At 36.6% G+C, this 24866-nt stretch overlaps 1 protein-coding gene across 1 annotated transcript in view; it reads right to left on the reverse strand.

Moving 5' to 3' along the window:
• col9a1b (collagen, type IX, alpha 1b) overlaps positions 1 to 24866 on the reverse strand; it is a 132660-nt gene that overhangs the window by 71588 nt on the left and 36206 nt on the right. The window contains exons 8-14 of the mRNA XM_028820364.2: positions 15732 to 15786; positions 15483 to 15518; positions 15329 to 15385; positions 12614 to 12667; positions 7960 to 8013; positions 4837 to 4890; positions 720 to 773 (exon numbers count right to left, since the gene is read on the reverse strand). Of these exons, the coding sequence (XP_028676197.2) occupies positions 720 to 773; positions 4837 to 4890; positions 7960 to 8013; positions 12614 to 12667; positions 15329 to 15385; positions 15483 to 15518; positions 15732 to 15786 (364 nt within the window). The remainder of the gene's footprint in view (positions 1 to 719; positions 774 to 4836; positions 4891 to 7959; positions 8014 to 12613; positions 12668 to 15328; positions 15386 to 15482; positions 15519 to 15731; positions 15787 to 24866) is intronic.

A 24866-nucleotide genomic window follows, 5' to 3' on the forward strand; every position in this document is an offset into this window, starting at 1 on the left:
GCAAAATGAAAAGAGAGAAATAACAGCCTGAAGAGAGCTAAGTGACCTGATTCACAGTATCATAATATTAGGTGCCGGCAGCTAAAGGAAGCACTGACTGGATTTGGAACAGTTATTGCCATGTCGTTATTCCCTCATACCTCATTGTCTACACAAATTAAATAAAATATAAATAAATACAAAAATGGGCGGGATGGTGGCGCAGTGTTAGCGCTGCTGCCTTACAGTAAGGAGACCTGGGTTCACTTCCCGGGTCCTCCCTGCGTGGAGTTTTCATGTTCTCCCCGTGTCTGTGTGGATTTCCTCCCACAGTCCAAAGACATACATGTTAGGTGCAGTGGCGATCCTAAATTGTCCCTGGTGTGTGTGTGTGTGTGTGTGTGTGTGCGTGTGGGTGTGTGTGTGTGTGTGCGGTGGGCTACCACCCTGCCCGGGGTTTGTTCCTGCCTTGTGTCCTGTGCTGGCTGGGATTGGCTCCAGCAGACCCCTGTGACCCTGTAGTTAGGATATAGCAGGTTAGAAAATGACTGACTGACTGACTGAATAAATACAAAAACCTACTTCTCAAGAATAGCTTCACAGGAAAATGTCTCACTACATAACTCTTTTCTGCACACTTCTCACATTTTTGTGCTGATGTGGCTTATGTGTACAAGACAAGCCTGTGAGGCTCTTCAGCTGTTTAATCATCTCATTTATTGGTTAAAAATTACACTCACCGTGGCACCTTGAACACCTTGTGGGCCTGGTTCTCCATCATGTCCACGAGCACCCTATTAGAACAGATAAAATAATTCTATTAGAGTTAAAAAAATACTCTCAGCAATAAAAATGAATATTTATCTTGTGCACCTAGGACAACAGGGATTCTTCTTCACTCCCCAATGTCTTTTTTATAATACCTGAATCAGAACCCTGTTATAATACACAGCAAGCAAGGTGGTCTACAGGTTATAAAACCAACACTCGATCAAATTAGTAGAAAATAAGGGCAAACACATTCAATCTGTAAATGAGGACTGACATCTTTAAATGGAGGGATGTGGCACACTTTAGAAAACTGCTTGGTTGTGCCACTGAAGCTAATACTGTGTCCCTGTTTATTAAATATGCTTACGTGAGACTGAACGGGTTTATTCTTACCATGTCGACTTACTAACTTTTAAATTCAGAAGAGGTAATGTGGAGAGGGTCTCCAGTTTTAAATCTCCGGGAGCCGACATCACCAAGGACCCTACATGGTCAATAAATACTACCACTGTGGTCAAAATAGACACGCTTAAAAAAATTCAATTTGTCCCCACCAGATGCTTGTGTACTTTTACCACGCACTGTAGAAAGCGTTCTGACATAGTGCATTAATGGATAGTACACGAAATGTACAGCTGCAGACAGAAAATCTTTTCAGAGAATGGTAACCTCTGCACAGTAAACAACTTAGCACCATTTGCCCTCATTAGAAGACATTTTTAGATCACCTTGCCTTTGCAAAGGCAGCACAGTATTGTGAAAGGCACTATTCACCTTTGCCATCACTGTTTTATCCTGTTGCCTTTTGGGAGATGCTACAGGGCCATAAAAACCCACACCTCCAGACTCAAAGCTAGCTTTTATTACAGAGCCATCATTGCACTGAACTTTGTGAAAAAATGAACCCCCCCCTGGCCCCACTCAGTTTTTTGAAAGTCTTACATAGAATTATATTTACCACATGAAATACTATTGGCTGTGTACAATCTACTAGTAGTAATACTTTTATTTTATTTTTATAATTTTGTATATTTATTAGGTATTTATTTTTTGCGTTGTGAGGGGACTCAACTAGTTTTTACCAATAACCACCATTCCAGGTTACATATTCATTTTGTTGTATTTAAATGCAATGACAATAAAAGCATCTATCTATCTATCTATCTATCTATCTATCTATCTATCTATCTATCTATCTATCTATCTATCTATCTATCTATCTATCTATCTATCTATCTATCATATAGTGTCTTTCATATCTATCTATCTGCCTGCCTGTCTGCCTGTCTGTCTGTCTGTCTGATATATAGTTTTGTGCAGTATTATGTAGACTCAGAGGACACAATATTAGGAACACCTACTCAATTAAACAGCCTGCTATTCCAAATACCCAATCAGATGGCTTCAATTCAACACAATGTACTTTATATAGTATGATCAGTATTGCTGTTATTTATGTATTGTTGCATTTTAAGTCTAGTCTGCTTTAGGAAGTACTGTACTTTAATGACATAGACACTAATTCTTGGAAACCATATTTTATGAGAAAAGGTCAACTTGGTTTGGGAGTTTTAATTCATGGCATTTTTTATAAGTTGTATATGTATCAGTTATACTCTGAGAGTACATAGCACATTAAAGAATTTACACAGTTTTGACAAGACACACAGAACGGCCTACTGTCTGTTTAAACCGCAGTGAAAATTTATTTTTTTACCTTCTCTCTTCTGGTGGGCCATGGAGTTGAAGCACAAAGCACTGTGCTCTCTTCTATCTCAATTGTTACTCGTTTGTAAAATAATAAAACTTTATTTAAGCATTTCATAATGATTTATGTTCTGTTTCCACCTGTTAGTACCTGACTAGGATCAATAGCTAACCAAATAAGAACATGGACTAAACAGTCCCCTTTTGTTTCCTATTCTCTATAAATACTGTGTAACACTGTTTTTGCATTTTGATGCCAGTCACTTTATTCAGTGACTATACTTGTGGGTACTGTTGCGGGAAACAGCCATGTTTCATTTTCAACACAATTTTGTAAAAAATCTATTTTGCTGAAAAGAGTTTTTGGAGGTTTTTAAAGTTTTTTGGGTTAGAAAACAAGGAATATTGTTCCTAAAGCCTTGTTAGTGTGTCTGTGTTTTTGCAGCAGCTGCTTAACACAAGCAGTGTGACGCACACCGGTTGTGAATTCTGTTTTATCACTCTCAATCATTCAGATCAATGCAAAGGAGGGCAGAGTGTTTTTTTTAATGTAACATGCTGCATTCTGACCTTATAAACTTAAAAGCCTATAATTTCCATATGAAGACACACCAAAAGTAACCATCATGCAAATCAGTGTGTCTCCTTTGCTGAAAAACTGAGTACAGAGGAAGCATCCCCAGTCATGATCTGCATTTTGTTTTTAATTTTTCATAGTATTCCTGTGAATTTATAAAATATTTAGATAGCATTTTGGGCGTTTCAAAGGCCAAGGAACTCACTGATCATGTTTATCTTTATTTAGATGCATTTTTAATAATGTTACAAATTATTTAGTTACAACATGATGCTATTTTGTCACTTTGTGCTCTTATTTTCAGACTGTTGCTTGGCAGGACAGCCAGGAGTGTGTGACAGGTGACATCATTACCTCAACAGCATAGTTGTCAGAGTCGGCCACTTCCTGACTGTTGTCACACATGCACATGGTGTCAAGGTATGTAAGGGCAACTGACTCCGCCCCTTCCAGTTCAGCCTCATTAAAACCCGAGCCTCCCAGAAGGAGGCGTAATTCTTGGCACAAGTGACCTGCCGAATGGAGCTCCGCTACCTTACTGACCTAAAGACTGGCTAAACAGCCCAAATATCTTGTTTTGGTTTTGATTCCCTGCTTGGCAGGAAGTGCACGCCAAACAGTGTTTTTTGATTTTCTTTGTTGCATCTTCGGACAATAAATTCGACACCCCGGTTGGAGCTCCAAATTTTTCTACTTCATAGAGCTGTCATTCCTGCACCTGGCCTCACTGCCTAATTGGCAAATGCTTTCAGAAAACTTAGCAATTGGTTAAAGAATTTCAAGTTTTGCTCTTCTGATTACAAGTTCTTTTTGTTCCTGACTATGAGTTATGCCTATTGATTTATCATTTATTACATGCTCTGTTCTGGCGTCAGACCCTCTTGTTACGTTCTTATAAACTCTGTTTCATGTCAGTTGCCCTTGGCTTTGTCGATAACAATTCTTTGACTCTTTGGTTGTGACTCTGGATATTTCTTTTGCATTTTCCATCTCCTGATTCTTAAATAAAATCATCAGACTGCTTCCTTCCTTTAAAATCAGTACACGCCGTTCTACCCTTGTTGTTACCTAGCTAGCACCTTTTCCAGTTTCTTGATTCTTGGAGATGACGGTGCGGATATTCATGCAGCAAGTGCTATGGCTCTTGGAGTACCATTTGTCACCAATGCATCTTTAGGGTTTTGATCTCACAAATTGTGATTATAATTGTAAAAGCGGGCATCATACTATCTGAATAACCATAACACATGTCTCACATTTTAACAAACTATGTTATTTTTTCCTATTTAAACACTAATTGACAGGTAAATACATGTAAAATTAATGCAGGAAAACAATTCCAGACAGTAACTAATCACCTTTATTCCTTTCTCAATGGCATGAATATTCCTGATCACAAAAAAACATTTATATTGCAAATTTTTTTGCGAAGTGAAACTGTGAGTTTCATGGCACATTCAGCTTGGTGCATTCCTGCTTTACTCTTCACATCTGTTTCACCTACAGAATAGATAGATAGATAGATAGATAGATAGATAGATAGATAGATAGATAGATAGATAGATAGATAGATAGATAGATAGATAGATAGATAGATAGATAGATACTTTATTAATCCCAAGGGGAAATTCACAAGACGTGACGTGGAGAGAAGACGTGGCATGGAGAGCCTGTGCTGCCCGCACTCTACTCTATAACACGTGCCTGATAATAACATACAGTGAATTGCCATCTCTCAAGAACATGGATGGATTCAGCCAATACCTACTACTAAACACTGGTAGAAACAAATGTAAACTTACCCTTTCACCTTTCAGTCCCAATATTCCTGTAATTCCTCTGATGCCTTGAGGACCCTAGAAAATTAGTATAATGTCAGATTAAAACCAAGCATGACTAGTTAGGAGTAGCTTCCTATAATCCAAACGTTAGAGTGTTCATTAGGTAGAAAAGGAGACTCATTGGTAAAATATGAGGAAAGAAAAATATGATATTCAAATTCATTATGTACAACTCCTCTTCGTTATGGTTTGAATATAGTCACTCGTCCTCTGCATGTCATAAAAGATGCCGAAAATGGATGATGTCAAGGAGTTAATCTGATATTAAAAACTTAAAGTCAAAAGAACATGAAGGAGTGGAGTACAGTTTAAGTACCACATAAGCATGCCCACCTGCTTATGGGGGATCAGGCCAAGAGCAAACCTCCGATTTGTGATTCCAGGAAATCTTTGTTGTGGAGGGCAACGTACAGTGGGGGTAATGTTACTTAAATAAAGGGGATGGCTACAAAACTGAGGGCTCACAGTCACTTGAGCTGAACTTTAAGCTCAGCTGGATGAGAGTTTATTTTTTGCGCTCCTTTGTTGGACTTTATTTCGCCTTATACAATTTCTTGTATTAGGAATTTGTTAATTTTCGCATACTCTTTGGGGTCAGAGCGCAGGGTCAGCCATTGTACAGCACCCCTGGAGCAATTACAGGTTAAGGGCCTTGCTCAAGGGCCCAGCAGAGTAGGATCTCTTTTGGCAGTGACGGGGATTCGAACCGGCAACCTTCGGGATACCAGCGCAGATCCTTAGCCTCAGAGCCACCACTCCAACCCACAATTTCTCAGTATTCTCAGCTGTTCCATCAGAATTTATATCACACCCACCTGGAATCTATGATTATATCAATTTCTTAATGCACCTCTGGCAAAAGGCAATATACAAATGTACTGAGTAATCCACTGTGAGTGCTTTTTTGTAAAGGACTGGCATTCTTAGCAGGTATGTGCCATGCATTACCTACTATGATGGTGCATTTCCTTCATGGCAGGATTTGCCTTTCATTTTAATAAATGCATTAATCATAAAGCTAAAAACATTTTAAAGGTTGAAAGTTACAATAATCAGTGCCTCATTTTCAGTCAGTGAAAGCTGTAGAATATTTGCTTGGCTTTTCCTGGGATGAACTACACTCTTATATAACACAATAATCTCAAAACCTGATGCTTAATCTTGTACTGTACAGGGTCACAGTGGGGCATTCTCATTGAGTACTTTAAAAATGTGTGCAGGGACGCACTGGGAAAAACTTATATAACTATTATTAATGTGTTTTAATGCAATAAATTATTCCTCTTTATGTATTCTAGTGAAACAGGCGGTAATAGAGTGAAAGTTTGTTAGGCAGAAATGCATGACAACAGAGTAAAGCACAAAAAGACAATTCTCCTTAAATATCCTTAAAAACAGAATTTTAAATATACAGAGAAGAAGTGAATAAACAAAAAAATGACGTTTCCATGCTGAAAAAGTAAAAGAAAGTAAATAAAGATATGTGGGCTATTTAGCATTTATCAGATGTTAAGTCCTCAAGACATCACACCTGTGATGAAATGGTAACACGATAAACAGTAATAACTCTCATTATTTCTAGTGGTGGGCAATTCGCAAAAAAATTGTTCTTTTTGAATGACTCTTTTCAGTGAATCATGGGAATCGATACTCATGAACGAATCGATTCAGTAGATCTCAACAGAAGTGCTAATGCATGATGACATCAGCCTCTTTCATTTAGATGTTTAAAGCTCATGTGCTAATACCGCCCATCTCATTCACGATTCTTGCTCACTTCACTTAGGACTCTTTCTTGTTAGAATGAAATTATTATCAGCAAACGAGAATTCTGTCATTGATCATTCTCTCATTCATCATACAAGTGCAAACCAGTAACCACACATTTATATTAGAGTGTTTTGTCTGTTTTGTACAATTTGCCTTTGGAATTGTTTTAAACAGAATTTATGAAAATAATATTAAACTAATACGTTTTTGTCCCTTTGTAAATTTAACAAGTTAGTCACACAAAATGGACCCTGTAAAAATAATATTCTAATTTCTAACAATTATTTGCCTTCATCTTTACTTTAGTACACACTGTTTACAACTCATTGAATGCACCAAGAATTCCCAACCATTTGATTCGTGAACAAGTCATACAATTCTTGTTCATTCAAGTCATGAACTGAATCATTACCCAAGAATGAGTCACACGACTCTCGTTCATTTCATGAATCATTACCTGAGAACAAGCTACACAATTCTTGTTCACTTATGATTCTCAAATTTAGTGTGTAATTTTAAGTATGCATTTTCACTTTGTCATGCTTCATACATTCAAAGAGGTTAATAGTACAGAATATGAATTACCGGCATGTTTAATATTTAATTTAATAGATAAAAAAATATATAATAGAATAGAATTTATTGTATTATAATTAAATAATTAACTTGTGATTCATTCAAGGGGGACCTAAAAGGTTTTTTTTGTAATGGATGAAATGAACAAGCCATATGAATCGGGTAGTTTGAAAGAATCAACTCAGCAAAGTGAATCAGAATATTCATCATTAACTGTTTCATTAATAAACCTTTACAAAATCTTGGAATGGATCAATAGTTTCAACTTTAGATTAGAAGCTGCAAAAAATATTATGTGTATCTATTACTGAATTAATTATTTAAAAAGGTAAAGAAACATGATATAACAATTATTAATGACTTATTAATTCAAGTTATCAGAACGTGTTACCTAAGAACTTTGTATGTCTGACTTTCATTATAATTTTTCAGCATGAAAATAACAAATGTCGCTCAACCTTTTTCCATTCTGTACATATGCTTGGACCAATAATATTGAATCCTGTAGCACTGTTCCTAGAAGAAACCAATCTCTGTATTGTACAATGTATAGTATGATAGAAAGTATGACAGAAATGAAGAGTATTTAAGGTGAACCATGAAATGACATCTTAGAATACTGGAACTTGAGTTTGTTTTTGTCTCTTGTGTTTGAAGCATCCTACACATCCTCAATCTGACTCATAACAACATTATGAAGAGGTTTAACAAATAGAGGAATAAATAAGAATACTTTACTGTAGGGCCTTGTGCGCCAACATCCCCTGGTGCCCCCTGTTCACCTTCTTCACCCTGAAAGAAAAAGAGGACAGATCTTCATTAGAATTTTTACAACAGTATACTGGGAAAAGCTAAGGGAACGGAACATCCGTGTCACACCATTTTAAGAATCTATCATATTCAGTAAATTGATTGTTTATCAGAATGATTTGAATTGTACATAAAACAGCTGTATATATTAGCGTCTCAATGTATTTCAATTTGGAATATACTAGACTGCTTACACATAAAAACCTTCTTGAGCCATCTTGTCCCCACCACCACTCTTTAGCTATACTTGAAAAGCAAGCCTCTTTCTTGTCATATAATTCAATTCATTTACAAACACCCAGTATCTTTCCGCAAGTTGTAGACTAAGTCTGACCGACTCATGCCTATTTTAAGATATATCAAATAGAAATGAAGGTTGATAAGACAGGAAAAGTAGTGGTACTGATTAAGGATACCCGACTATGGATGTACATTGAGATATGGTGCTTGTGTCCAATTTCCAGTTATGTGATTATGAGACCTCTGTGAAGCCTTGTAGTTAGCAGGCTGACTGGGTTCTTCAGATAAGTGACTTCTGACCCTCTGACAGGGATGTACTATAATATTAATTTTGTAAGATTTTTAAAACTGAAGCATTACTGAATGAAGTTGCCTTTCTAATATCAGTCCAATATGTGAATTGGACTTGCATTGTTGTGTTAGCCATGACATTCTCTGTGTATTTGCTACTACATTATCTTGGGACATATTTTCTTGATCAGCTTCGAAGTTATGTCTTCTGTTGCAAGTCTGTTAGTTCTAACAGTCAGATAAAGAGAGCTGTTGAGCTACCTATTGTTCTCACTTGTTGGTATGTCATTGGCTTCCTGTGGTATGCAAGCTATATTTTTGTGTTCATAAAAAAACAAATGTGGCAACAACCTCTCAATTTCAGCATTACACTCAAGATTTTTGTTTTCAGTCCTTTTAATCATGATAAGCTTTGGAGAAAGGTAATCTATAATTTATCTTGCCAAAATCTACTCTCTATAGATAAAATCCTAAGTCTAAAAGTGCAAAGATTTTGTGCAACGATTTTATGTCACTTTTTTGTCAAAGCTTTAAATCTGGCTTATTTTAAAACCTACATATATATGTTTGGTATCATTCTTTTCTGGATTTACTGAACTTTAATGTGATGTTGTTAGATTTTCAGATTCTTATTCCGTTTTAAATTATAAACTAAAAAATACCAAGAACTCACGTCCCGCAAAACAAGACTTTGTGCCAAGAGATTTAACCACGCCTGGGGCCGGAAATAAAAGACAAAGAGTAGGACAGCTGCTGTACAGGCTTTTAAATGTTCGAAGCACTGCGCAAGATGCAGATCATGCGGCACAGCAGCAGCAGCAAGCCAGCAGTTGATCGAGCAAAGAGGAGGTAAAAAATAAACTGTATTTGTTTCCCATTGTATCACTTTTTAAGAAGGGGTTTCGGAGGAGCGACCACATCTCCTTGGGGTGCGTTCAGCCCCCCTCTTCACAACGCAAGCGGCAGAGATGCAAAGTGGCTGCCGTGTCGCGTAGGCCCTGGGGTTTGGCGAGCGAAGCTAGCAGGGGGCGAACCCACTAGTTCAATATAAAAATCAGATTGGCAGCAGAGTACAAAGTCACAGTTGTGCAGTTCAATCAGCAAAATCATACAATTTTAGCACTTGACAGAAAATACAGTTAGGAGTTTGTGTAGTTTTATTTTAGAATATGTGAAGTGATCCCAGGTTGTGTGAAAGTAAGGCGTGGTAGCAATCAAACTTGAATGTGTATTTTAGAATCTTCATATATATTCAAAAGCATTTCACAAAGACATAACATTGTACTTACTGCAGTACATGCAACACAATCATAATACCTAACAGCACCTTCTGTTATGACTGGCATTCTCTTTGATTTTTTTTTTTTTTTTTGGATGATAACCTGAAGCATTTTTGGCAATATACAGTATATGTCTATTCTGGGATTTTTTTAACCTAAGGTACTTGAATCTAACATTTGTTTTTCTGGGGATGGTGTTCTGTAAAAGATTAAATAATTTTGCATTTTTCCACTGTTGTGTTATAGCCAAGTTACCTGGTTTGTATTTATTTTCTATTTTACTACATTTTCTTTGTTATTTTTTAATTATTTTTCATAAATTTACATAATTTCTATTATGATGGTGTATTATTTATTATTTATGTACTATGTCTCTAAATGTGGCTCATTCCTCTGTACTGTGTGGGTGGGTGTGTTTATAGTGAATTTCCCCTTGGGATTAATAAAGTATCTATCTATCTATCTATCTATCTATCTATCTATCTATCTATCTATCTATCTATCTATCTATCTATCTATCTATCTATCTATTTATTTTCTGTGATAAATTCTTTATTTATTAAGATTTTATGTCTGGATTGTCTTACCAAGCCAGTGTTTTACAGCTATCTCTCCCTTATATGAAATTTTTAATGTATTTCTAGGCTTAAAAAAAAACAGTTACCCATTTTGGGCCTGTATAGGCTGAAGCCTGCAAGTTGTAGTTGGAGAATGGCTGCCCAAGATAAGGCTATATCTATTCTGGCCTCTATGAGGAGCATTTTAGATGGCGCACACCCTCTTTCACTATGTTTGAAACTCTTAAACACAACACTCATTCAGCTATTTACTTTTTACTAGTGCATGTGTCATATTGTAGCCAGGATTGTTGCCCTGGTTTAAGTTTACTTTTGAATCATGCAGTCTTTCTGTTGTTGTTTAAAAATATTGCGTATTATTAATTCTGCTTTTGATGTGGTTTTGCTTTTGTATTTTTGTAATTTTACAATTATCTCCATTATTATGCCTCTATGTAGTGTTTGTGTTTGTGTTCTGCCCTGACTCCCGTTTGTGCAGCCTAAAGAAGAGCGGTCACCTAATTTTGCAGCTGGGGTTGTGGTCCTAGCAGTACATAAGCCAATGCTTTTGGAGATTTCAACAGCTTGTTCCTTGTCATTTTGCAATTTTATTTCTTGTTGATTTTGGAATTTCTAGATTTTGATTTCTGCTCTTGTTTGAAGGTGAAGCTATTGTTTAGTGATTATTGGATTTGTTCACGTTTAGTTCTTGCCTATTAGGCAAACATATTTTTGCTCCATATCTTACACTAGATTATTTTTACAATCTTTATGCATCATCTTAATAAATCTCTTAATATTAAAAGACCTTTGATTTGTTTTGTGAGTCCAAAGGTTTATGGCTTTTACTATTATCATTTTGTGAATCTTTTTGAACTTTAAAATCCTAAGGCTAATGTTAGGCCTCTTCAAGCTGTAAAGCCTGTCTTTTGAGTTGGGATTAGACTGCCTGGGGCGAGACCCACTTTGGGCTTTCAAATCATGGGAATACTGATCTGGTTTAGTGTGTTTTGAGACCTTCATCCTTTTTGCTGTGTTTTGCATAGTTACTACACAACAGCGCAGTGTGTGACATAACCAGAGCAGCCATACTTTATAAAAGTCAGCCCCTGCATTTCTGGATCTTTTGAGATCAGGATAACTGAAGGAGTTATTGTGTGATTCTGTGTGTGACAGTTATGGTACAAGAACTTAGCTTTTTGATATTAATAACACAGATATTTTGGTCAGTGTATTGGGTTAGTTAACAGAACAGATTGACTTTCTGGTTAACAAATTTGGCACAAACCTCGACATCATCACATCTCATAGTCCTTCTACATTAAAAAGACTTCTCCACCGATTTTCAATTGTAGGCTCTATTTACATAATGTTAGCGAGTCAGAGGGAGAAGAGTCAGAGAGTGTGATCCCATGTAGCCAGTTGCACAGTCTGACATTGCCAGCAACTCACAGCAACTATTCTGTGATTCACTACGATTTTTGTTTTTAGTCACGAGAGCTGAATGTTCATCCAGAAATACAATGCATTTAATGCAGCGATGTGGAATAAGAAACGCGGGTATTTTGGACTTCACAAATGGGAAGAGAAGCTCATCTCTCTGATCTCGTGTTTTACGTAGCACAACAGAATGGAATCAAGAATAAGGGGAAGAGATTGTAGCTGAACTCTTCTAACCTTTTAACCATTCATATAGCAGGCAGCATGCTAGTGGCTGTCACAAAGAGGGACGAGCATGACTATGCTGGAAAGTTGCCATGCTTTCGCTAAATGTGACATACCCAGTGATTTGGCAAGTCTGACATACTAAGTGACTAGAGGTTGTGTAATGTGTCATTGGCTTACAGTATGTTGCTTGTTTTTAAACAATTATAAAAGAACAGAGGTGAATTGTATTTTACACATCGTGTATTTAGATAATATTTATCATTGAAGTTGATATTGAAAAAATAGCTATATGTATCATAGGCCACATGTATTCTCTGCATGTTTTTACAGGTTTCTATACATGTCATAGGTTATCATACCAAAAGCAGAAGAAAAATGTAACTAAAACCAAAATATAAGCAACATTTTGCAGCTCTCCATATGTACCACTTCTCGTCTGGTATTGTCACAGGGTTAGCCGCTCTACACGGCTGAAGTGACACCGATTTGTCAGTTGAAAATCCTGTGCATAACAGAGATATAAAGACAAGACGAGAGGCTCCTCACCTTGTGACCTTGTTTTCCAGGCTCCCCAGCTTCTCCTTTTACTCCTTTATGACCCTGAAATTCAGGAAATAAAATCATGACAAGGAAACTTTTAAATATAGTAAAAAAACAGTGTTATTTCACACCTACAAAAAACATACTGTTCTACTACTTTCTACCTATCTGTATATGGCACTGCATACTTGTACGTACGTATGTATGTGTGTATATATATATATATATATATATATATACACATGCGCAAAGGAGGCAGTAAATGGACTTAACTAAAGATGAAACGCCGGGTCAGGGTTTGACAAAGTGCAATAATGTCTTTTCTTCCCCTTCTGCAGATCATCTGATGGGAAAACCAAATGAAGCAAACCAGGTTCCACTTCCTCCTCAAGACCATGACCTCTCACTCATCTCATTTCCACCTGTTCCCATTGGACCCTCCTCTTCCTTCCCACTTGCTATAAAGCCAATGACTTATTTTTTGCGTAGAGTCCCGTTCTGGACCCAGACCTCAAAAATCCACTACTTTTGAAAGATAGCATATAATAAGCTTTTTCTGTCTATCTTGTGTTTATATATATATATATATATATATATATAATATTGTGAGGGATGCTGGCAGTCCAGTCCGGCTGGGACGTCCCTGGAAAAGAAGAATGGAGGAAGGCAGCCTTTTCAGGGCACTGCATCCCCCAGGACGCTAGGTGGCAGCTCCCCTGGATGGCAACGGTTCCCCGGATTCACTCAGGGCATCCTGGGTCATGGAGTCAGTCCTGAACTTTTGCCTCTTAATTAGGGTCCACCAGATTGGTGCTCCATGCCTGGCAATTGTCCCATCTGTGTACCACCACTACTGTATATGCAGTATATATGTAATGTGTATGTTTGACTAGACATTTCTTAGATTTTAATATTATTTGCCTTTTGCACATTCAAACTGCACAAAATTCAATTCAGATGCCTATAGGTACCCGACACAATTTTAGTAAAATATGACATAGTGATTCAGATATTTGTAAGTGCTTGTCTTAGTCTATGTCCACGCTACTACATTTTCATTTACAATCAAGATTTTAGTGTCCATTTTTACCTTTCATGCATGCTGCCCTGGCATTTTTCACTCCCAAAAAACAAGACTTTTGAAAATGCTCTCCAGTGCCGTATACTTCTAAAATGCAGCCTCAGCATTGTAATGTGGACGGGTGAAAATGTAGACTTTCAAAAATGCAGCCTCTAATTGTGCTCTGATTTGTCCATGCTTACTACTGCATTGATCAGCCTTCACAGAAGAAAACCATATTCCAACATAGTGGCCACAGAGAAGTTGCTTTCCATAGCGATTGTTGCATTGATTGCTTACCTACCGTATATACTCGTGTTTAAGTTCTCCCACGAATAAGTCAGGGCTTGATTTTACTGTATAATTTTCTGTATTTTATAATGTCGGTCGTATAAGTCGAATGTGGAAAACTCACGCTATTGATCCAAGAGATTGATATGCTAACCCCAACTGAGAGAGTAACCATGGAGCACACGGCCTTTTTTTTCTATGTATTGTGCCTATGTGACCACACGGTAATACCTGAACTATTCCGAAGAGACATTTGCACTGATTTGTGTTTTTTGTATCTCACACCCTCATACACCTTTATCATAAGAGCATCCCTTATCTACTATGGAGCGTTCAATCAGAAGAAAATTTGAAGCTGGTTTTAAATTAAAAGTCGTTGAAGTGGCGAAAGAAATTGGTAACTGTGCTGCTGCAACAAAATTCGATGTGTCTGAGAAACTGATGTGAGGTCTGAGGCAAGAAGATGTAAAAAAAATTAAGTGTTGCATTTTTAAACGGGTGTATACGTTGGGGTCTGATTTTATGATCGATTTTTCGGGATTCAAGACCCGACTTATACGCGAGTATATACGGTATTTGGTTACACACTGTTTAATCTTTCTAGATGTTTTTTTCTATTTGTTATACAGTTATGTATACAGTATGTATCTAAACTGTTTCGTGCAGTTTAATTACTGCATACAATCACAAAAGGCAAAAAATGTATTGGACGCTGCAGTTCTGTGATTAATCCCTTGGCTGGCAGTGTAACCGTCCCTTCAAGGAGGACACTTTCTGTTTCTGCCAATGCACAGATGCCCAGTGTAAGTGAACAGCTACATCACATGTATTTTTTGACACTTAAGTGGAACTTTCGAAATCAATCTGGAGATCACTTTTGTTTAAAAATGCAGTTTTTAGATGAAAACTTTATAGTATAGATGTAGCCCCAGTTTGTGCTTTTATGAAATGAGGCATGTTACAGTGATATTTCAGTTTCTAGCAGCTTTAGACTCCTCAGTCAACTGGGACTCACATCATACACAAATGAGATGATGCCAATCTTTGGGTGGTTGGCTTTTTGGCTTTAAAATCTAAATCTTTCATTAACAATAAATATTACAAAAACACGAGGCAAATGCAATTTCATTCTGTATTCCAAGTCACGGAAGGTGTGATATCAAATAAAATGGACATGCCAGTCTGATCGATCTCAGTGTGCCACATTCAAATCTCTCTCCTGAATCCTTCTTCTCTGTTACCTTTTGTCATCGTGGCTTAAGTATAAATTGCCTCCTCTGCCCATTAGCTATTTCTTACTTGAGTAAAAATGAGAAAACATTAGGAAATCTGTATTATTTCAAATAATGCATTTAAAAATGATAGCTTACCTTCATACCCGGGAGGCCCGGATGGCCTGGAGCTCCAGGGGGGCAGGCATTTGGACACTAAAGGAGAGAATTGTAGAATAACCAGTCAGATCTTTCTCTTTGAAATTCACCTCATGCTACTCTTCACTAAAAGATTCTCTGCAGCATTACTCACAAGCTCTCCACCACCTTCCCGAAATCCTGCAGCCCCCTGGAAAGGCAAAAGTTGAAAGTTTATTATACTAACATTGGTTGTGTATTTCACTGTGAGCTCAAAAGTTTTCTTTTGCCTTACTGATGAAATAACTGAGATTTTTTTGTTTTTCTGGTAACTTCTTTAAATTGTGTCAATTGTACAGTTTTAATTCCAGCCCTTAAAACCAAACCACTGGTTCTAATTAAGTGCAAACATGAAGGTACTCACTCTAGGTCCAGGGGGCCCAGGGAGGCCAGGGGGGTCCTCTGATGCCAGCTTCACCCTAGAAAGTTTAGAAAATGAAATCTGAGTTTATCATGTCGGGACACACAACAACAGACATTCCCGTAGCAGGTCTCCTTCATTAATGATTGGCTTTTCAAATTTTCTTCAGATATATTCATTTTGTACAGACTTGCCAATAGAATATACTGCCCATACTTTTTCTGAATAAAGTTATAAAATTTGTAATTAATATCTTTGGACTAATTGATGATACAGACACATGTATATTTTTTTCCAATTTATAACATAGAGTTGCTGCCTACAGTATATTATTAAGTGGCTAATCAGAGGCTGACTCAGGTTTGCTTGCCAGCAAACAAACAGAACAAACCTGTCAGAATTATTTTTTAATTATGTCATGGAAAATGGATGGACAACACTAGTGGAGACTGACGATAATAGTCATGAAACAAGAAGGCACGTCTTTGAATGGAGCAGCCCACCTAATCACTTAACTGAGTCAGAGGATTATATTCACTTGTAAGAAATGGATGGAAGAGTTCTCGTTTGATGATCTGCATTTGAAAGAGACTTAATTGTAACGGCCCTTATCCACTAGTACAACAAGACCATTAATTTATAAGGCATATTATCATACAAGTAGCAGCGATGTGTACAGAGTACAGTGAATTTCTTACTTGTATGTGAGGCTCCAAGTGTTGTAACAGAAAAATTAAAGTTAAGTTAGACAATGAATACATAGTGTAACATTCAGGTGCATTCCATGAACACCAAAGTGTGTAGTTTATACAATTCAATGCTGCGCACTCCAAAAAACCACCTAGGACTCCATACGGACTTTGACACCAGCACTACTATAGGGAGGGTCCCACCAAATGGGGTTATTTCTGTTTCTTGAATCAACGTTACAAATTAATGTTGTTGACAGTCACAGGTTGTGATCATTTTCTATTGAAAAGCAGAGAGATGGCTTCAGATCTACACTAATCAGGAGCACAGAAAAAAAAATAAAAATAAAAACAAAAGCATGAAGAAGTAGCTCGGGTGGCACTAGCGGTTGTGTTTAGAAATCTAAATTTGTCCAATCAGTAGCCACTAAAATAGAGCTAATAGCTTACTGGAGTAATAACAGCATTATGTGTAACAGTTATATTATCTGATGTTATAGCACCTAGCTGACACACGGCTGATGATTATTTATTACCACCATGCAGACCTCTGGAACTCAACACGTTTGTAAAGGCTGCTAACATTATAAGATCAATGAAGTGCTCTGAGTGTTGTCACATTGAGGACATGTTTGTAAATTTCACCAATGCACAGGCTCTCTGGCTTACTAGTTAGTTATTGTGGAAAAGCACCACGCAAGTGACTTCGACAAACAACAAGGACACTCAGATCAGATGAACTCTAACTGCTGGTTAATGTCATTGGTAGCTAACAGGACTGATTTAGGTGGTGCCTTATCGCTATCTGCTGTCACTGGAAGGACAAAATGAAGTGTTGATAAATTCATAAATGTAGGTAATACAGTCACTTGATCATTTTTTAAATATGCATTAAGCAAGTTTAAATAGCAGTAGTCGTAGTTTTTATTTTATTATTATTATTAGTAGTAGTATTGTATATATTAATATTATTAGTAATAGGAGTAGTAGTAGTAATAATGGTTGTATTTTTCATTATTATTATTATCCATCCATCCATTATCCAACCTGCTATATCCTAACTACAGGGTAACGGGGGTCTGCTGGAGCCAATCCCAGCCAATACAGGGCTCAAGGCAGGAAACAAACCCCGGGGCGTGCACAAACACACACACACCAAGCACACACTAGGGACAATTTAGGATCGCCAATGCACCTAACCTGCACGTCTTTGGACTGTGGGAGGAAACCGGAGTGCCCGGAGGAAACCAACGCAGACACAGGGAGAACATGCAAACTCCACGCAGGGAGGATCCGGGAAGCAAACCCGGGTCTCCTAACTGTGAGGCAGCAGCGCTACCCACCACACCACCCTGCTGCCCTATTATTATTATTATTATTATTATTAATAGTAGTAGTAATGGTTGTATTTTGTATTATTATTTAAGTGTTTTATTACTATTATTATTATTTTTTTTATGATTATTATTATTATTAGTAGTAGTAGTAGTAGTAGTATTAAAGTTGTTGTTTTTGTTGTTGTTGTACCAAATGTCACAAGTAATACTGTTGGCGATATCAAGTAACAAAGTGTAACAGCACACCAATACCCTGGACCATTATTATTATTATTATTATTAACAGTAGTAGTAATGGTTGTATTTTGTATTATTATATAAGTGTGTATTATTATTATTATTATTATTAACAGTAGTAGTAATGGTTGTATTTTGTATTATTATATAAGTGTTTATTATTATTATTATTATTAATAGTAGTAGTAATGGTTGTATTTTGTATTATTATATAAGTGTTTATTATTATTATTATTATTAATAGTAGTAGTAATGGTTGTATTTTGTATTATTATTTAAGTGTTTATTACTATTATTATTATTGTTATTTTTATTATTATTATTAGTAGTAGTAGTTGTAGTAGTAGTAGTATTCAAGTTGTTGTTTTTGTTGTTGTACCAAATATCATAAGTAATACTGTCGGCGATATCAAGAAATAAAGTGTAACAGCACACCAATATCCTGAACCATTATTATTATTATTATTAACAGTAGTAGTAATGGTTGTATTTTGTATTATTATTTAAGTGTTTATTACTATTATTATTATTTTTATGATTATTATTAGTAGTAGTATTCAAATTGTTGGTTTTGTTGTTGTTGTACCAAATGTCACAAGTAATACTGTTGGCGATATCAAGTAACAAAGTGTAACAGCACACTGATACCCTGGACCATTATTATTAATATTATTATTATTATTATTATTACCAATTAGGGCTTCATTCATAAATGAAACAAATGTAAGGGTTGTGGTTAATTTTGTGAAATGTGCTTCTATGTTTATTAATTGTTAAATAAGTGAAACCTGAAAACCACATGGACTGATTGAGACCATTTATTTTGGATAGAATGCCCAGTGGGGGCTCAGTGGTCTCGTGGCCTTGGGACCCCCACAGATTTTGTTTTTTCCCCAGCCCTCTGGAGTTTGTTTGTTTTTTCTGTCCTCTCTGGCCATTGGACCTTACTTTATTCTTTGTTAATTAGTATTGCCTAATTTTTTAATTTTTTTGCTTTTTTCTTTCTTCATCTTGTAAGGCACTTTGAGCTACATCATTTGTATGAAACGTGCTACATAAATAAATGTTGTTGTTGTTATTTATATATTTACTGCTCAAATTAAAGCTGTTATATGAAATTCCAATGTAGCAGTTTCAGAGAGGGGGCTCGCTGAGAAGTTTGCGGATGGGCAAGAAGAAGATTCTGCTTAGGGCCTCACTTTCGCTGGGCGCAGAACTGATTGAAAGTTTTTTTTAGTTACTTCATCGAAGAGTCAATTATCACATTTTTGTGTATTAAATATCTTTGCAACAATAAGTCATATTAAAAGACCGCAGTAATAGAATGCACTCACATTAGGCACATGCTCTTTAACAGTGGTAACAGTAGTCCTGTAGTAAAAACAGACCCCGAATAGGTTTGTGCTGACTTAGTAGCATTCATGGACAGGAGAGTCCAAGTCAGGTGATGTGTAAATGGCACTGATTGGTGTCCTTTATGTTAGTTGTTGGCTGTGGAGGGTCTATGACTAACTGTAGCTCAAATTTATTAAACATGGCATTTTTAAAAGACGTTAACCAATGGAGAGTTAAAACCTTTGTTGAAGTCTTGTGGTAAAATTGTTGGCTTCTTCGGACCTCAATGGACAGCTGGTCTGGAGCTTTGCTGATAAATTACAGTGTCAGAGAAATCACAAATCATTATGGTATGTGGATAATGCAGCTGTGGGTTTTCTTTTAGATTAACTTAAATACTGAGTACATACAGCACTTCTTCACATAATGTTTATAGAGTGACACCTGCATCATAATTCTTTATCTCTATAAATTCATTTCTACATAAGTGACATTTGCTTTTTTGTCTCTTTTTTCTTTTACTTTTACTGTTAACTTCAAGCAACAGGAGAAAGAGAAGAATGTCTGTCATGGAAGACAGACATACATGACGATGACAGTAGGCACTTATTGTATGTGCGATGATTGACATCATTTTTCCTTAATTCTCTGTGTGATTGCAAATTCTGTTAAAATTGTTTTTGGTGTGTTTCATACACAGAGAATCCATTTCTGTCATTAGTTTCTCGATCGGTAATGTTATTTAAAAGTTTATACTTTTTTTATTGTCAGTCTTGATGCTGTTTTGCGTTGCTGATCAGATTGCCGCTGCTGCTTTGAGGTCTTCGTGTCACCTGTTTCCATTGAAATTGTTGGGTCTCAGGCAGGGTTCATGCCCTGGCTGGGGTTCAAATTCATATTTTTTGTCGTCTTTGTTGATTTTTGATTCTTTTGTAAATATTTATTTTATTTGTGTTTATTTGGCATTGCTTGTGTTTATGTTTCAGTGCCTCAGCTGTGTTCCATGGGTTTTGTGGATGGTCCTAAACGAATGGGGCCACCTGAAAATCAGCACCAGGAACTGCTCCCTGCCATATAAAATCAGAGGGTCTCCCATCGTTCCTAGAGGTTCATTGTGAATGTGCTCTGGAGAGTGTGAGTTATTGTGTATTGTGCTATGCCATGTGTTTCTTTTTGTGATTTTCTGGATTCTGGAATACCGGATTGTGTATTGAGACATTCCTAGGCATTGTATGCCCTTTGTGTTCTTCAGAGGTTTAGTTTATTTCAGAGCATTTTTCTTAAAAATACATTTTTTTATTTTATAAAGATTCTTTTAGGCCTTTTTTGTGTCTATCTGGGTATTTTTGATGTTGTCCCCCAACCCAGTGGGCATTATTGGAAGTGTTTTCAGAACTTTTGGGACTTTTTGGAGCTCCTTGTTCAAGACAGAAACAATCCCATAATGTATTTGGACAGTGTGTCAATGACTTCACGGGCACACCACTATAAAGGTCACCAGAGCTGTCCTTTGATATCCAAGACTGGATAAAAACGATTGCTTTTTGTGTGCAGTTTCCAAGTCTCTTGTGGTATTCCTTGCATATTCTTTTTTGACTTTGATTTCTCGTTAGTGACTTGGGCTCTGTCGTGTTGTGACCTGCGGTTTTGACTTACACATCATTTCTTGTACTGTCTTTTCCTCCTTTCTTTTTATCTTTAAATGCTTTAATTGACTACCTCCACTCAGCACAATATGTGAACACTTGTAAAAGAAGTAGAAATGGAAAAATACCTAATGGAGGTGAACAAATATTAATTTATAATTGATATAAGATTTTTTGCAAGTCTCTAATGATTAAAAATGATTAAATCAATGTCTGAATTAATTACACCGAAGCAGCAGTATAGTTCATGGAAATTAAGCAGTTCATTTTCAAAAGAATTTTCTTCACAGTACACTTGGTGTCATATAGCTCCTCATACCACTCAGTATTATTTGTCTTTGTATTTATCTGTGCCATGGTAAGTAATTTATTACTGATTTGCTCCGCTGTGCAATCAGTTTGAAACCACAAAGCAGGTAGACATTTAAAGAAAAGCAAACCATAAGAATAATTTAAGACATTTTTACTAAACAAATAGCAACCAGCAGACAAAACTGTGTTTGCTTTCCTCCAAGAGCCCAAACCCCAGTTCCATAATAACTTTTAGATGAAACTCTTAGGCTGTTTCATCAATCAGAAAATGAACTGTGATTATTATATAGCTCAGGGGTGCCCAATCCTGAAGGGCCACAGCAGCTGTGGGTTTTCATTCTAAACATCTTCTTAAGTAGTGTCCAGTTTTGGCTCCTAATTAACTTATTTTGCCTTAGTTTTAATTTTCTTGTCTCAGACCCCTTAGTTGTTTCTTTTTCATTAATTAGCAGCCAAACAGTACAAGCCACAAAGTGACAAAACAAGCCGCCATATGACCAACTAACCTGTGCCCATCTGAAAATAAAGAAAGGTGAAGGTCTCAGTAAGGCTGATCTCTCAGGTCACCAAAGCATTTTGATGTTCTTAGAAAAAATCAGAAAATCAACAGTTTGGTAAAAGACTGCTGTGGAATAACAAGAGCAGCAACAAGCCATGGAATGAAATAATGGGTTTAATTACATCAAGAATCAGCGTCTCACATTAAGAAACTGGCAGAAGTGAAATTGGTTGGAGTTTGAAGCCCCAATATAGCCGGTCATTCTTTGGGTCGTTTCACGTCTCATTTTTGTTTGAGAGCCAAAAATCAATTCAGAGGACTGAATCCTTAAAAACAGGGCTATTAAAATGAAGGGACAAGAAGTTAATCAGTAGTGAAAACTGGGCACTGATTAGGAAAATCGGGAGTGGTCTCCCCTCGACTTTCTCGTATACTCAGATATGGGGCTGAATATTTGAAGAGTAAGCCACATGACAATGATTATATTTTTATATTATGCACATTAAAGAGCCATCAACAACAAATCAAATCAAATTAATAATATATTGAACAATTATTATAAAAGTAAAATTGAATAAATCGGACTTTCCAGCTGCATAAATAAAAGGTACAGTATCATTTCCGGTTAACAGAAATAGCCCAAAAGTTGATAGAAATCTATGTTTTGTACCTAATACTTGTTTGCAAAATTTCCTTGACCTAACTGAAAGTTACTCAGGTTATCATTTTTACTTACACACACACACATAGCCATAATTCCAAAAATGGTATTTTTGGACACAGGGAGGTCTAAAACGTTGACATTCATCAAAATCTTGAAATGGAATTTTTGGAGGATTCCAATACTTTCCTTATACTTTGTATGCAAGAAAGTCAGGGAGGTCTAAAACATCGAGATTCATCAAAATCTCGACATAGAAGTTTTGGATGATTACAATATTTCCCTATACTTTGTATACAAGAAAATTAAAAGGGTTAGAGTGCAAACCTGCAGGCACTGTGGCCCTCCAGGATTTGAAATGGACATCCCTGATATAGCTCATTAACAACTTGATCCTTGCAGTATATTTTGAAGTTTTGCAGGGCTTTATCACATTTGAATGTACTGTATTAAGATATTAGCTATGCTTTTAATACATTCTTAACACAGAGTGTTAATATTTAATTCAAATTTTTTGGTGCTCATCAATATGAAAAAAAATCCTAAATGTCTACAAAAAAACTGCATTAACGCCAAGGCTGCCATAGTAGGCGTTGCTTCCCCTGATAGTCAAGCACTTTCAGTAAATGTACATGTTACAGATGGATTAAACACAATTTCATCAATAATTCAAAATTACTCTAAATAAATCCCACAGTAACTAATTTTGTAAATGCTCTATTCAGTTCATTTATTATGACACGTCAGTGTAACCAAGTTACATATTTAGGTAACTGAAGTCCTTTTGAGTGATATGAAAGTGTTTTCAATACTTTTAGCATAAATATATCTGTTTTTATAATAAGACTCATACTTGGTTGGTTAAGTTCCTACAAAAATCACATCATTGAATATTTAAATCAAAACCAGGATAAGTCTGATTGTAATTCACCAATTTTGGGAAGTATAGAAAAACATTTCTAAGGCTTTGAAAATCCTCCAGAAGTATTGTTGCCCAGACTGAAGTTTTTTTTATTGTTTATTTAGTCTTTTTGTTGTTCTTTAAATATAACTTTCCATATTAATTCTGTTTCTAGTTCTTCATATTTATGTAATATGACTTTTACTAATATGGTATTGTGAGTTATTTACTTTTTCCATTTTGCATTATATTGAACAACTAGCAAAATACCCGCGCTTCTCAGCGGCGAAGTACTGCTTTGAAATTTTTATTAAGAAGAAAAGTAAACCTTTTTAAACTGAGGGAAAATATACCAATAATTATTTGTTAAGGATCTCTTTGTATACCACGTTGTCAGTTCAGCCCTCCGGTTGTAATATGACCAAGCTGTGCGCTGAGCTTACTCTTGAGCATGCAACGTATAGTTGGCCATGTGAAAAGCAATCTTGCCTCAAATCAATGCCAACCTTTTGTAGGGTCTGTCCCTGAGACTTATTAATTGTCATTGCGAAGCAGAGCCTTAGTGGAAATTGGAGGCGTTTGAATTGAAATGGGTTTTATCGATAACTTCGTATCCAGCTTTTGAGAGTTTAAACATTCATAAACATCAAAGTGTCCACTACTGAAATCTTCACCTGTGAATCTAAGATGTTTAAGAGGCACTGGCGGTTGTCCAAAGGTGTAAAATATTTGGCCATTTCGGTACACTTGAAAGCTACAACTGAACAATTCAGCGGCAGCCATCAACTCACATGCAGAACCATAGGTGAAGGGCTTAAGCATTTCACTCTTATAGTGCTCCTGTGTAGTATAATTATCTCCTGTATCGTCATCAGTCCACACCTTGAACCTGTCCCAGTCATTCAATACATAAGACACAATGTTCCTCCGGATATCAAGAGTGAACCTGATATGGCCATGCAATATGTAACACAGAGAATGGAAAAGGCAGTCGCCATATCCGGCATTGGAAAACACTCGGTAAGTGACAGTTCTTTGGTGATCACCTCGATAGACATGTTAATGGGGGTACGGTTGGAACGATAAAGGAAATGGGTACCTGAACAATGTAAACTAAGTCTAAAATGCCTACACAATAACTATAATCGTAATAAACGAACAATAAAACAGCGGAGAAGCCGTGGATTAAATAAAAAGGCTGCAGTTATCAGCAGGGAGACATGAATACCGTGGTGAAACAAGGAAGGGAATGGGAGGCATGGGGATGGGGGACCCAACGCCGCCTCACACGGCGACCGAGCTGCATGGCTATGGATGTATATATGTACATAAGTAGGATTCAGTTATGTACGTAAGTAGGATTCAGTTAGCGTTGGGAACCAGCGTACCAAATTTCTTGAAGATGGGCCCATAATTAACAAAGACTGTTGGAAAGTTCAATATGGCGGCCGACAGTGGCGTCATACCACCAAAATAAGTGTGTACATCGGTTTCGGTTAGCGCAGAGAAGCCGCCTACCAA

The sequence above is a fragment of the Erpetoichthys calabaricus genome, chromosome 15 (genome assembly GCF_900747795.2).
Source record: "Erpetoichthys calabaricus chromosome 15, fErpCal1.3, whole genome shotgun sequence".
Classification (NCBI taxonomy): Eukaryota; Metazoa; Chordata; class Cladistia; order Polypteriformes; family Polypteridae; genus Erpetoichthys; species Erpetoichthys calabaricus.